Source organism: Daucus carota, chromosome 4 (assembly GCF_001625215.2).
Source record: "Daucus carota subsp. sativus chromosome 4, DH1 v3.0, whole genome shotgun sequence".
Taxonomy (NCBI): Eukaryota; Viridiplantae; Streptophyta; class Magnoliopsida; order Apiales; family Apiaceae; genus Daucus; species Daucus carota.
This window is the reverse complement of record NC_030384.2, coordinates 18,122,400-18,137,117: the sequence shown is the minus strand read 5'-3', so window position 1 is coordinate 18,137,117 and position 14,718 is coordinate 18,122,400. Positions and strand designations below refer to the sequence as shown.

The following is a 14,718-nucleotide window of genomic DNA, read 5'->3' as shown; positions in this document are numbered from 1 at the left end:
TTTTTTTTAATCAAGTAATTCTCCAGTAATCAAGGGTTGTGAAAAGTCACCAAGAAATTGCTTATTCTAATACATTTGCACTTAATACCAGCATAAGTACATGGATCGTCCCTTTCACATGACATTGCATTCTACCCATTGATCTCAAAGGAGTACTTGATAATTTTTATTCTTTTTTTTTTCTTTTTTTCCTTTTTTTTAGAAAGGCATATTCATCCCTTAACTCCCCCAAACTTAAGATTTACAAACTCTAAGTTCAAAAAGGGAATAATCCTAACTCTACGCCCGACTCAACGCAAGGACTCAAGAAATAAGTTAGTCTAAGTCTTATCTCTAGAGCATAAGTGTAATTAGAATTTTCACACAAGCAGTTTCCAAGTAACAAGGCATTACATATGATCAAGACTACTAGCCAGGCAATTATGCACATAAACTCATCATAGGACATCAACTTGGAAACAACTTCAAGATTCATGCAAATGCAACTATATGAAACTACTAACACATCCTAACACAAGCATATATATAAAAATAACGTACTAATATGCAAACTATATGAGATATACTAATATGCAAACTATATGAGATACTATGCTAAACTATATGCATCATGCAATCTATATGAACACACACTACTACTAGTCCTTAGATTACCACCCCCAAAGTTAAAATCTTCAATGTCCGCATTGAAGGTGATAAAAAGGATCGAATGTACCTAGAAGGAGTTAGAACGATCACTCTCCTCACCCTCATCGGGTGAAGAGTCAACCGGAGGATAACCATGCCAGCACCGAACACAGGCCACTCAATGTCTACGCCCGTAGCACGAAAAGTAGTCCCCAAAGCCTGTGTCAAATCCTGACCAAAACGGCTATGCATATCATGCATCGTATCCATACGCCGTGTGAGCCTCCTGTACTGTGAAGCACTGAACCCCGAATGCTCCACTGCCCGACGAGAAGGCCCTGCTGTAGCTGGTGGTCCTCGAGGAGGTGACTGAGGACGCCCCCCTCCCGGACCCCCAAAAAAATATCCCAACCTCCGAGGATCGGGTCTACCACTAGTACCCTCAGGCAACCTCTTTATAAGAGCATGATCAATAGGAGCACTCGAAAACTGTAACTGCTCCTCGGCTGACCAGCGAACACCCACCGTAGTACATAATTTGGTCACAATAGTCGCATGGGGTATGGCCCCTCTGGTGCCAGTGGATAAAAACTTAACGATGTTCCAAGCTCGGGCATACCTGTTCATGGCGGAAGCGGGGAAAGATAACCTCTCATTAATGGAAAGATTAGTCTTCGACTCAGTGCCCGGGAAACACAGCTCATGGATGATTTGATCCAAATCCATCAAGTGCTTTGACTTACGCACCCAATCATCCTGCGTTGGCTCCATCTTTGTACCCCCAACAATCCGGCAGATCGCATCCAAAGTGTAGTCCACAGTCATACCCCGAACAACCGAATACCCATTTTGATCCGCCCGAGCATTTGCATAGAATTCCCGCACAATGCTCATCGGCACCGCCCCCGGTGCCTCACAAAACGACTCCCAACCCCTTTCTTGAATCATCTGCACCAATTCCCCATCACCCGGTGGAGGTAAGAAACCCATCTCCTTCGCAATTCGCTTACCCAAAAGCCGAGTAAATTCCGCTTCAGCCTCCGGAGTTGAGAATTTGATAACCCCGAAATCCATACTCGATGAGTCCGTACTATCGGCTTGAACATTACTACTCTCGAACCTCCTAGCTCGTTTGGGTGCCATGGAATTGAATGTGTTGATGGTGGTAGAGAGATTAGAGAGAGTTTGTGAAAAGAGAGGAAATTGGGGATGATATATGTATATATAGGTGTATGTATATGTAGGGATTAGTTGGAATTGGAAGGCGTGAAATTGGGTATGTCTAGAGGGATTTTGGGGTGGGTTTAGGTTTAGAAAAGGGGGGATAAGGTGGCTGGGAAGTCAAGAACGCAGCTGGGATTGTAAAACAATGGGGCAAAACCAATTTTTTTTTACAAAGCAGCAGCTGTTCTGCGAGAGCCACGCAGGCGCGCCGCTCATGCGGCCGCCTGGCGCTGGCAGTGTGAAAATCATTTTTTTTGGTTTTTTTCGGGTGGCTTCTGGTGGTTTGAGGCGCCCGCCTGGTGTGTGGCGCGGCAGCCCCATTCCACCAGTGTGGATGAACCCAAAAAAAATAAATCTAAGTCCTAATTTTTTTATTTTTATTTTTATAAGTAAAAATTCGAAAATGCGTGGGTTGCCTCCCACGAAGCGCTTGTTTAATGTCATTAGCTTGACGTGAAGTCCCAAGAATCAAACAATAGCGAGAACGATGCTTACCGACTCACGATTCACCGTTTCTCCGAAATATGGCTTTAATCTCTGACCATTCACTTTAAATGCTTTATCCAGTGTTGTCTCAAAGATTTCAATTTCTCCATGTGGAAACACCATCTTAATAGTGAAAGGACCAGACCATCTAGAATTCAACTTCCCCGAAAATAGTCTGAGACGAGAGTTATAAAGTAGAACTTGTTGGTCAATGAAGAACTCTTTTTGCACCAACTTCTTATCATGCAATCTCTTGACTTTTTCCTTGTAAAGTTTGTTGTTCTCGTACGCCTGAAGCCTGAACTCGTCGAGTTCATTTAATTGAAGCATTCGTTTCTCACCAGCAGCTGTCATATCAAAGTTCAATTTCTTTGGAGCCCAATAAGCTTTATGCTCTAATTCCGCTGGCAAATGACATGCCTTTCCATAGACCAACTGAAAAGGAGACATCCCCAATGGAGTCTTGTAAGCTGTTCTATAGGCCCAGACGTCCTCATCAAGTTTCAATGCCCAATCTTTCCTCGAAGGACTCACCACTTTCTCCAAGATTCGCTTGATTTCACGATTAGATACCTCAGCTTGCCCATTCGTTTGAGGATGATATGTAGTGGCAACTCTATGATTGATACCAAACCGTTCCATCAGCGCTGTGAACTTGCGATTGAAAAAGTGTGATCCCTCATCACTGATTATAAATCGAGGAGTACCAAAGCGAGTGAATATGTTCTTCTGAAGGAAACTGATGACTACTGCAGCTGTGTTGGTTGGTAAAGCCTTGACTTCAACCCATTTAGACACGTAATCCACAGCAAGAAGAATGTAGAGATTATTGCAAGACGAGATAAATGGTCCCATGAAGTCTATGCCCCACACATCGAAAATTTCAACCTCAAAAAGTACATTAAGGGGCATTTCATCTCTTCGAGAGATATTACCAACCCTTTGACAACGATCGCACTTCAACACAAACTAATGAGCGTCTTTAAAGAGCGTAGGCCAAAAGAAACCCGCCAGAAGAATACGAGCAGATGTCTTCTGTCCTCCATAGTGTCCTCTATAAGTGGAGTCGTGGTAAGCTTGCAAAATTCCTTCAATCTCACTGTATGGAATGCACCTTCTGATAATTTGATCTGAACCTTGTCCAAACAAGAATGGCTCATCCCAACGATACCACTTCGCCTCATGAAGAAACTTTTTCTTTTGAGCATAAGACAAATCGGGAGGAATGACATTACTCACAAGATAATTCACTATATCCGCAAACCATGGCTCTTATTCTTGGACTCCAAATAGTTGCTCATCAGGAAATGATTCGTTGATCAAAGTGGTGTCTTTGGATGCTCGCGCTTGATCTTCCAACCGAGAAAGCTGATCAGCCACCTGATTTTCAGCACCTTCTCTATCCTTGATCTCCAACTTGAATTCCTGAAGCAAAAGAACCCATCGAATCAACCGAGGTTTTGAGTCTTTCTTCGATACCAGATATCGAATAGCAGCATGATCAGTGTAAACCAACACCTTCGTCCCAAGCAAATAAGACCTGAATTTTTCGAATCCATAAACAATAGCCAGCAGCTCCTTCTCCGTAGTAGTGTAATTCAGCTGAGCACCATTGAGAGTCTTACTAGCATAGTAAATCACATGAAAGATGTTGTTCTTTCTCTGACCAGAGACGGCTCCCACTGCATAGTCACTAGCGTCACACATCATCTCGAATGGCTCATTCCAATCGGGTGCAGTAATAACAGGTACTGTAGTTAATTTCTTCTTGAGAGTTTCGAATGCAGCCAAACACTCTTCATCAAATTTGAAAGGCACATCATTCTCTAACAAGTTGCACAAATGTTTGGTGATTTTAGAGAAATCCTTGATGAATCGTCGATAGAACTCCGCGTGACCAAGAAAACTCCGAATCCCCTTTACTGAAATTGGTGGAAGAAGATTTTCAATTGTCTCCACCTTAGCTTTATCTACCTTAAGGCCCTTGTTCGAAACTTTATGCCCAAGAATGATGCCTTCTTGAACCATGAAGTGGCATTTTTCCCAATTAAGAACGAGATTAGTTTCCACACATCTTTTTAGCACCATCGTCAAGTTGCTCAAGCATTCATCATAAGAAGAACCAAACAGAGAAAAGTCGTCCATGAATACCTCGACATTGGTACCAATCATCTCGGAGAAAATAGCCATCATGCATCCCTGAAAAGTTGCTAGTGCACCACAAAGTTCAAAAGAAAGACGCCGGAAAGCAAATGTGCCAAAAGGGCAAGTGAAAGTAGTCTTCTCCTGATCCTCTGGTGCAATAAAAATCTGATTATATCCCGAATACCCATCAAGAAGACAATAGTACTCATGACCGGCCAACCTATCAAGCATCTGATCAATGAAAGGCAACGAAAAGTGATCTTTTCTGGTGGCTTTGTTGAGCTTCCGATAATCCATGCATATTCTCCAACCTGTGACTGTTCAAGTCGGAATGAGCTCATTTTTCTCATTAGCTACCACGGTCATGCCTCCTTTCTTAGGTACACTGTGAACAGGGCTCACCCAAGAACTATCCGAGATTGGATAAATAATACCGGCATCAAGCCACTTAAGAATCTCCTTCTTCACCACTTCTTTCATGATTGGATTGAGTCTTCTTTGACGCTCAACAGTGCGTTTACTACCCTCCTCGATCAGAATTTTGTGTTGACAAGAAGAAGGGCTGATTCCCTTGATATCTGCGATAGTCCATCCAATGGCTGATTTGAATTCCCTAAGAATTCTCAAAAGCTTTTCTTCCTCGATACTTGAAAGGTTAGATTCAATAATCACAGTTAATGTAGAAGCTTCGCTAAGAAAGGCATACCTTAGGTGTTCGGGAAGTTGCTTGAGCTCAAGTTTAGGAGCTTCGACAATGGATGGTTTCAAATGTTCATGAGAATCTTTCAACTCCGATCACCCAAGAGATTCAATTGGAGTATCCATCCTTCTTCTCCAAGGAGAAGCATTTAAGTATTGAAGATGTTCTTCTTCCTCATCTCTGAATTCCGAGTCTCCTGATAGAACCCTTTCCAAGATGTCAGTTTTCAGCCTGTTGTCAATTTCCGAGTGAGCTGCAGCTTCGAGCACATCCACTTTAAAGCATTCCTCCTCATCTGATGGAAGTTTTATATCATTGAACACGTTGAAAGTGACCATTTGATCTTGAACTCTCATCGTGAGTTCCCCCTTTTGAACATCAATCAACGTCCGCCCTGTCGCAAGGAATGGTCTTCCCAAGATGATAGGAATCTTCTTATCTTCCTCAAAGTCGAGAATGAAAAAATCAGCAGGGAAGATTAGCTTGTCCACCTTTACCAACACATCTTCAACTATCCCCCTTGGATATGTAATCGAACGATCAGCCAGTTGCAAAGACATATTAGTAGGTTTCAGCTCCGGAAGACCAAGTTGCACGAAAATAGACATGGGCATCAAAATTATGATAGCTCCCAAATCACATAAACACTTGTCGAATGACAATTGCCCAATAGTACACGGGATTGTGAAACTTCCCGGATCCTTCAGCTTCGGGGGCAATTTCTGCTGCAACACAGCACTACACTCCTCGGTCAAAGCCACAGTCTCCAATTCCTCAAGTTTGAGTTTCCGAGATAGAATACCTTTCATAAAATTACCATAACTCGACATTTGTTCTGGAGCCTCCGCAAAAGGTATGTTGATTTGTAATTTCTTGAAAACCTCTAGAAATTTAGCGAATTGTTTGTCGAGCTTAAGCTTCTGAAGTCTCTTCGGAAAAGGGGGTGGTGGATATACTTGCTTGACCCCAATATCAGCTTTAGGACTAGACTTCTCGGTTGATTCCTTGCTTGCTTCCTCGTTGATTTCATTCTTATAAGCTTCAACAACAGTTTTTTCACTATCTGACTTAGATGAGAGCACGGGTGTTTCAACCTGTTGATCACTCTCTTCCTTGTTTCGCTCTGTTGATGATTCTTTTTCCTTCGTAACCTTTCCGGACCTCAAGGTGACAGCCTGCACCTGTTCCTTCATCTCTTTCTTACCCGGATTGGCCTCGGTATCACTAAGAAGAATTCTTTATGGTCTGTTTATCAACGCGTTAGCAATCTGCCCAATCTGGTTCTCCAAAGTCTTGATTGACACCGCTTGGCTTTTAATTATTAATTTCATCTCTTCCCATTCAGATCTTTCGTTGGAAGACTGTCCAGCCACCCCACGATTTTTTTGCTGGAATCCAGGTGGATGGAATTGCTGCTTCGGTGCAAACTGTTGTTAAAAACCAGAAGGGTTGAAAGGTCTAGCTCCTTGCTGCTGAAACTGTTGCTGCTGTTGTGGCATGAAGTTATGATTATTGCTCCAGCTGAAATTCGGATGATTCCGATTATTGGGATGATAAGTGGCAGGAGCTGGCTGTTGAGACTTCTGGAAGTTGCTCACAAACTGAGTGGATTCACTAGATATAGCACACTGATCAGAAGAATGTGCACCATCACAAAGCTCGCAAACTGAAGGTGGCTGCTGATTTCCCAGATTTGCCAAAGAATCCACCTTCATAGTAAGAGCCTTAAGCTGAGCAGTTAAAGCTGTAGTAGCAACAACATCTAGAATTCCTGCTGCCTTGCCATGATGAAGACGCTGAGTAGGATTCTGATATTCGTTTGTAGCCATCATCTCGATCAACTCATAAGCCTCATCATTGCTCTTAGCCCATAGAGCTCCACCTGATGCTGCATCGAGCATTGACCTCGATTGAGGACCCAAGCCATTATAGAAGCAATTGATAACCATCCAATCAGGCATCCCATGATGTGGGCACTTTTGAAGCATCTCTTTGTAGCGTTCCCAAGCTTCACAAAGAGTTTCACCAGATTGTTGAGAGAATTGAGTGATAGAATTCCTGATTGCAGCTGTTTTGGCCATAGGGAAGAACTTAGTAAGAAATTTCTGAGCCAGATCCTCCCATGTCGTAATAGATCCTGCAGGAAGAGAATGCAACCATCCCTTAGCTTTATCCCTCTGAGAGAATGGGAACATACTCAGTTTGATAGCATCTTCGGTAACTCCATTAAACTTAAAAGTGTCATAGATCTCGATGAAATCCCGAATATGCATATTAGGATCCTCCGTTGGAGAACCCCCAAACTGAACAGAGTTCTGAACCATCCGAATCGTGCCCGGTCTGATTTCGAAAGTGGTGGCCGCGATTTTCGGCTCAGAGAAATCCTTAAGAGCCTTAGCATCATTCGCCTCTGGTAGTTGGTCACCCATTGTAGTATTCTCTACCGTTTCTTCCTTAACCAATGCTTCCTTATGAGCCTGAGAACATGTTCGCATACACGTCACTCAAGTACCTGAAACACACACAAACGAACTGAAGTGAGAAAAAAAATCCAAGTCAATGAACTTTAACGACCCCTGATGACAAGCACATAAACTAAAATTAACACCGAGTCCCCGGCACCGACGCCAAAAACTTGTTCGCACAAAATCACGCAAGCGTACGTGGTCACAAGTAGTATAGAATCAAATTCAGTTCATTCCCACAGAGACTGGTGTATCAAGTAATATGCACTTATGCAACAATGTATGGTTATTGAATAATGCTTAGACAAGTCACAAATTGAGTTTTGGTAATCTAACTTAACTAATTCAATTCGAATCATGAAACTAAGAATTATAAACTAAGAGAATAATGATTTACTAATGAGAATAAAAACATGGGATTCTAACTTCATTATATACTTCCTTCAGAGTTATGCCTTATCGATATGTGATGATTGATAACTAATCAGATAACACGAAACTAATACACGCTAACTGTCGTTATATGTGCACCATACTGCTACACATCCACAATTAAGATAGAAGGTAAACAGACACCAATTATGCTTAGACCCTATATGTCTATAGAATTTGAAAACATAACGGTTGAAGAACAAGTTATCTATCAAGATTACATAGGGCGATGCAAGATGGTTAAAATCACACCACTAATCACGTATATCGAATATATAATCCTATGTTCGCATGGCAAGTTCTAAATCAATATACCCACTGTCGCTTCAATAAAGATTAACCCACCACTTAGATGTTAGCTACGCATCCAAGAAGAATAAGCACAACCAATACGAAGAAATCAAACATTAATCACACAAATAATTAAGGCAAATCAACTACTGAAATCCATACATAAAACCGCTAGAATCCCACGATAATGATTAGTTCATAATCGAACTTCTCATCATCATGGGAATAAGAGTAAACATGGTTCTGAATAGTCTAAACAATATCAAAAGAGTAAAACAAGAGTTTCGAAACAAATCCGAATGAGCATCCAAGTTACGCCTACTTCGAAGAATTACAAAAGTAAAAACTATGAAACTCGATCTCGATCTTCTCCGTAGCCGTCACGTGCTCCTTGGAATGATTCTAGGTTATGTTTTTGGTTCCCCAAGCCTTTATTTTACTTCCGCAGCGAGCGGACCTTCAAACGGATCAAAAACGATCAAAATTGGCCAAAAATCCCGCCCAGAGTGTGAGGCGTGCGCCTCACATCTCAGGCGGGCACCTCACAAAGTCAACACGCGCAGCCGACGCTTCTTTACCCATAACTCTCTCCTCGTGCATCCGATTGCTTCGCCGTTTTTTTCCAATGAAAGCTATGAATCTCCTCTTCGTCCTCCTTCCAACTCGTGCATCCGATTGCTTCGCCGTTTTTTTTCAATGAAAGCTATGAATCTACTCTTCGTCCACCTTCCAAGAAACCTACACAACACAATACTAAAACATATCAAAAATATCAAAAGCTTGAGGGCATTTCATTAATTTAAGTCAAAACGAATGCTTCCAAGTGGATATAAAATCCACTTATCAGTATTTAAGGTATTTAAACCCATGTTAGAGAATATTTTCAGTATATTTGATTATCTCTAATTCTTGAAGATTTTGAGTTTTGTGATTTCCCTCTTACTGCGCAAGTATATGTTACAAAAATATGCAAAATTTTTATACAATATAATAATTTGATTATTATTATTTTAATTTGTAAGGGTAATTTTTTGATTATTAATTAGTAATGTAATGTTCAATTTTTTAAAATACAGCCACCATGAATTTCTATAATATTGTAACTTCTTTCAAAAATTATAAATTTATTTCTCATTGTTTCAAAAAAAAAAAATTATTTCTCATATTAAGAAATTTATAAAAATATGATAACGTCGTCTTGAAATACAGCATAAAAAAATCAAAATCGAAAACAAGATGAAATATTAATATAAAAATTTATCAAGAAAGGTGCTTTAGCTGTACTAATTGTTTTATAATGTATATTCTAAAAAGTAATGCAACGATAAGCATTTAATTGGTCTCAACTCTCAAATGTCAAACTAGCCGCCCTAAAATGGGAAATTACTGGAGAAAGGAAGTAATTTTTCTTCATGTTGGTGCTGAATCCGTTAAAATAGGGAGACAAAGCATTTTTTTCTTCTGTCATCGAAACCAGCGGTATGGTTAAGTTTTCTGGGAGTGGATGATGGCTTTGCATGAGGATCAAGGCGATTGACTAGGACACTACTATTTCAATTTTAGTTATATCTAAAAAATTATGTGTGTATGATATATAATGGTAAAATTATACATTTATATATTTATATATATTTGAATTAATGGTGATATTAATCTTAAATTAATATTTTTAATTATGTTATGATTGTGTTGTTTCAAGAAAAAATGTTATGATAGTGTTATTGTATAATTTGAATGCATATAAAATTTTTCTTTACCATGTTGAAAATGAGGGGTACAATTTTTAAAATTCGTCTAATACACTCAAATCTTTACCGCGGGCCTGCTTTGCATTTGCAGGAGATGTTGGCTTTAGCATAGAACGAGTTGCAGAGAAACTCCTACCAAAATTCACAGACTAAGGAGCATTGCCATGATGCGATATATACAGGAGTGCTGCTAAGTGGATGTTCTTGGCCTCTTTAAATATATCCTAGTCAGGTTAACGTTTGAATTTGAGTCAATAATATAATTCAAACATTAAAAATCAGATAAAGAAAATTGCAGAAGACATACAAAAAAAACCCTAGACCTGTTATATAATTAGATAAAATATTTTAGAGTCTGTTTAGAAATGCCGTTAAAAATTGATGTGAGGTGAGAAAAAGTGCTCGTAAAAAAAGTGCTGTTGTACAAATCAGATAACTGTTTAATAATTTTATTTTAATATTTATTTATTTTGAATTATAATATAAAAATAATAATTTTTTTAATGAGGTTTGATAATGTACAATGTATAACAACTTCTACAGACATGTCAATGGAGCTCGAGGTGGTACATTTAATTAAAGTAGTGATATTTACGTGAATACATGGTCTTTCCCATCAAAATTTAATTAACACATATTATTTTGTAAAGAAAGTATATATCCAGTTTTGTATCGGAAGTACTTTTTTTTAATTAATCCTCTTATAGAAAAGTCTTTCAATTATCTCTTAAAATTGGATCTCACATTTTTGAATATATGTCGGCACAATGAATCGCTACAATTATTGAATCTTGTATTCTTTTTCAAATTGACCGCTCTATTGTAACTTCTTTTAAAAGTTAAAAATTATTTCTCTTTTTAATGAAATTTATAAAAATATAATAACACCGTCTCGAAACGTGATTTATCAAAAATCAAATTTTAGAATAAAATCAAGTATCAATATTAAAAAATTTATATCAACACAATGTATTTTATATATCTAAACAATAAAACAATGATAGTGTATAAAAAATATTAAAAGATTATTTAAACACGTGAGAAGCTACCTTTTTTAGAAAAAAAATCATTAAGTAAATATATTATGAAAAAGTTTCTCAAAAAAGTATATTATGAAAAATGTAATTCAACACGCACTTAATTTAACCTAATTTAACCTCAAATGTCAAACTAGCTAGCTGCCCTAAAATAGGAAAATGTTGGAGAAAGGAAGTAATTTTTCTTCATGTTGGTGCTAAATCCATTAAAATAGAGAGACAATGCATATTTTTTTTCAAATTGTGACCAATTGACCACTCTATGATGATCTTCTAGACATTTCTCACAATCTATATAAATAGTGCAATTTATATTGGCATGAAATATACTAGCATTTTACCTGAGACAAAGAGGCCATACCAGAGAACATGGCTCTCCAAGGTCTGTTTTCACCATTCCTAGCTACTGCACCTCCTCGCATGCCTCTTCCTTTAGCAAGGAATGCTTCTAAAGTTCGTTCTACCAAACCAGTTCAGTGCATTACAACTCCGGTCACTACTATTGACCGCGATGAAGGTTCAGCCTCCAGAAGAAGTGCTAACTATGCACCAAGCTGTTTCTGGGACTACAATCTTGTCAAGTCACTTTCCAGTAATTATGATGTATGTTAAGTTACCCGTTCTTCTAGAATCTCAAAACCGGTTAGAAAGAACATGGTCTCATAAGAAGCTCAATTATAGTTGCACTAAATTATAAAAGACAGCTAGAATAGAAATACAAAATACAAATTCAATTTAAAAGCTGATTTGATTAAAACAGGTTGTTTAAGTCAATATTTGTTTAATATGTCACGATTTTTATTTATGGATTTGATAAATATTGGGAATATATATCTATTTAGATGTTGCATGTTTGTGATGAGTTGCATTATTTATATGTGCATGTAAATTTTGTTGTTTCTGCAGGAAAAGAAATATGTAAGCCAGGTGGATGAGTTGAAGGAAGATATCAGAGGTCTCATTCATGCAGAAACTGATGTTCCATTAGCCAGGCTTGAGTTGCTGGACTCTGTTCAAAGGCTTGGGTTGAATTGTCTGTTCCAGGAAGATATAAAGCAATCAATTGATGCTCTTTGTAAGGCTGATTCAGGATTGGACGATGACCTTCATTTAACAGCTCTACGGTTCAGGATTCTCCGGGAGCATGGATATTCCGTGTCACAAGGTTTGGCCATCTCCGGATGTTCAATCCCATGTTCCGGCTCTCACATGTGTTGGAAGTAGGGCCTAATTAGATATCATCTCAGATTCTTATTTTTTTTTGTTGTTGACAGACGTGTTCCAGAAGTTTACAGATGAAACAGGTCATTTCAAGGACACTCTGCGTGAGGATTTGAAGGGGTTGCTCAGCTTGTATGAAGCATCTTTCTTTGGTTTCCAAGGGGAAGACATCCCTTTAATCCCTTTAAAGTATATTGCCTGAATCCTTTTCAAGGGTGTTTTTACGCTTATGTCCTCCGAAAAGCCACCGTATTTACTGAGAATGGCGTATAAATTATAAACTTATACTTACAAAACAAGGTATGCACGTGGCTACCTTAAACAGCTGTCCCTCTTTGGACAGTATCCAACAAAACTTACAGCTATTACATTTCCATTACGGTGAAACACACGGCAGGTGCTTAATATCTGGACAAAGCAAGCCTACCCAAGCGTGCGTGTCCTCTCCTTAAACCCTTAATTTGAAATCAGCGTACTTTTAACCTTGGGATTGTGTATTTTGTTAATCCCAAAATCATGTTAGATGCAAGAAAATACTCATTTGTTACACAGCTTAATTTTTGGAGGAGACTCTGGAGCACAGCGATTTCATTTGTAAGTTTCTTGATGCTCAACGATTTTTTGGGTTTTGATTTATCTTACATTTTAGTTTACTTTGTGCGTTTTTTGATAGCTTATTTCGATGGAAGATGCTGTTGATGATTGTGGAGGTAGTGAGAAGAAACGAAGAAAAGATTCGCTCCTGTCTAATGTTTGTGAGTATTGAATGTGTTGTACTTTGCCCACATACAAGATTTCTTTTGTCTTTTATTCATCAATGTATTTCTTGATCGCCATTAATAGTTAAAGTGTTTGAGTTTGCTTCATTAATGTATTTCAGTTAGTTATGGACTTGAAATGATGAAAGAGAATAGAAGTCCTCGGAAATCCAAAGTTGTGTTGGGCAGTGATTTAACAGAGGAGTACTTTAAGAAGATAGGTTATATTATCCAACCACTTGCTGTTTTTAAAATTATGTATTCAATATAATCTAAACAGTAACAGAAAAGTGATTGATGTTTTTCTGCAGTTGATGAAGAATATAGTTCTATTAGAGACACTCCTCATGTTGATTCTTCGGAAAGACATGGTAAATTATTTTAATGGTTTATATGGACATGAATATATTCTCTGTTTTTGTATGCCATTAGTGTTTTCAGTTTGTCAATTTGATTTGTTATCGAGATAACTCATGGTTAAGGGTTGTGTACATGTTAATTTTCGAAAATAAATGGTAAATTATTATAATGTTTTGTATGGACATGAATAAATGATGTGTTTTTGTTTGCCATTAGTGTTTTCAGTATGTCCATTTGATTTGTTAGCGAAAAAACTCATGGTTAAGGGTTGTGTACATTTTATTTTTCGGAAAAATACATGGCAAATTATTTCAATGGTTATTCTGGACATGAAGAATTTTTCTGTTTTTGTTTGCCATTAGTGTTTTAAGTTTGTCAATTTGATTTATTATCGAGATAACTCATGGTTAAGGGTTGTGTACATGTTATTTTTCGTTTATACAGGGATCTCTGATTTTGGATCCATGAAAGAGAATATGTTCCAGTCTAGATTAACATCATTGTCCTCAAGCAAATCTAAACCATGTAAGTTATAAACAGGAATGCAATTTGCCTTTTGTGTTTACAAATAATTAGTCCTTATAGTAGTTTTTATTTTCTAGGTGATAATACATTGAGTAGGAGAAGGTCTGTTCTGTCTCCAATATGTCCAAACACCCTGTTAAGCGGAAGTTCCAGAACCCCTCTCCATATTCAATCAGAATTAAAGAAAAAGGGTAAAGGTTTGAAGTTATCCGGTAAGAAGAGAACAGTGGAACATCCTGCCAAAAACAAAACCATTAACAGATTACAAATAAAAAGGGATTGGCGATTGCAAGAAAATTAAAACCTTACCACTTCATCAACACATGTTTCAACACAGCTGAGTATGTGGTCGAACTTCGAAACTCCATCGCCCATTATAACTTATATTTAAAATAAACAAAAAAGTTAACAGACTTAATATTGACCTCTTTTTTAAAAAGCAAAACCAGCAGTTTATATGGGGAAACTAATTACCAGGTTTGGGAAGATACTCAAGCTCGCACAAATCCACACCCAAGATGAAAACGTTAAATTCAAAAGGTTTCACATACTCAAATATGATTATTTGCCCTCTCCAAATCTCGAAATGATCATACACCTCATGCATATCATAGAACACCGAACGAGAACGAGAAAATGGAACCCACTTATGATAACCATCTCGGAACAACAATTTCACATGCGAGGGGAAGTAGTCAG

The 14,718-nt window shown here is 38.2% G+C and overlaps 2 protein-coding genes and 1 non-coding gene across 3 annotated transcripts; 2 read left to right on the top strand and 1 right to left on the bottom strand.

The window, feature by feature from the left end:
* Window positions 1-4,803: 4,803 nt before the first annotated feature.
* LOC135152224 (uncharacterized) lies at window positions 4,804-7,677 on the bottom strand. The gene is made up of 6 exons (XM_064092068.1): window positions 7,380-7,677; window positions 7,129-7,250; window positions 6,781-6,990; window positions 5,925-6,324; window positions 5,282-5,810; window positions 4,804-5,128 (listed from the first exon to the last, which is right to left on the bottom strand). The coding sequence occupies exons 1-6, from the start codon at window positions 7,675-7,677 to the stop codon at window positions 4,804-4,806; spliced, it is 1,884 nt and encodes a 627-aa protein (XP_063948138.1).
* LOC135152542 (small nucleolar RNA R71) lies at window positions 7,142-7,248 on the top strand. The gene has a single exon (XR_010291717.1). It is a non-coding gene; the product is annotated as a small nucleolar RNA R71 (small nucleolar RNA).
* Window positions 7,678-11,524: 3,847 nt separating the features above from the next.
* Window positions 11,525-14,320, top strand: LOC108192479 (geraniol synthase, chloroplastic). The gene is made up of 9 exons (XM_064092067.1): window positions 11,525-11,758; window positions 12,062-12,320; window positions 12,430-12,528; window positions 12,591-12,643; window positions 13,050-13,131; window positions 13,257-13,355; window positions 13,446-13,505; window positions 13,939-14,019; window positions 14,097-14,320. The coding sequence occupies exons 1-9, from the start codon at window positions 11,525-11,527 to the stop codon at window positions 14,318-14,320; spliced, it is 1,191 nt and encodes a 396-aa protein (XP_063948137.1).
* Window positions 14,321-14,718: the final 398 nt, after the last annotated feature.

Coding starts and splice junctions, on each gene's coding strand:
- LOC135152224 (XM_064092068.1), bottom strand. CDS start 7,677: ATGCGAACATGTTCTCAGGCTCATAAGGAAGCATTGGTTAAGGAAGAA. Junction 7,251..7,379: donor CGAAGATGCTATCAAACTGA/GTATGTTCCCAT, acceptor TGGCCAAAACAG/CTGCAATCAGGAATTCTATC. Junction 6,991..7,128: donor ATGGGATGCCTGATTGGATG/GTTATCAATTGC, acceptor AACGAATATCAG/AATCCTACTCAGCGTCTTCA.
- LOC108192479 (XM_064092067.1), top strand. CDS start 11,525: ATGGCTCTCCAAGGTCTGTTTTCACCATTCCTAGCTACTGCACCTCCT. Junction 11,759..12,061: donor CACTTTCCAGTAATTATGAT/GTATGTTAAGTT, acceptor TTGTTTCTGCAG/GAAAAGAAATATGTAAGCCA. Junction 13,356..13,445: donor GGAGTACTTTAAGAAGATAG/GTTATATTATCC, acceptor GTTTTTCTGCAG/TTGATGAAGAATATAGTTCT.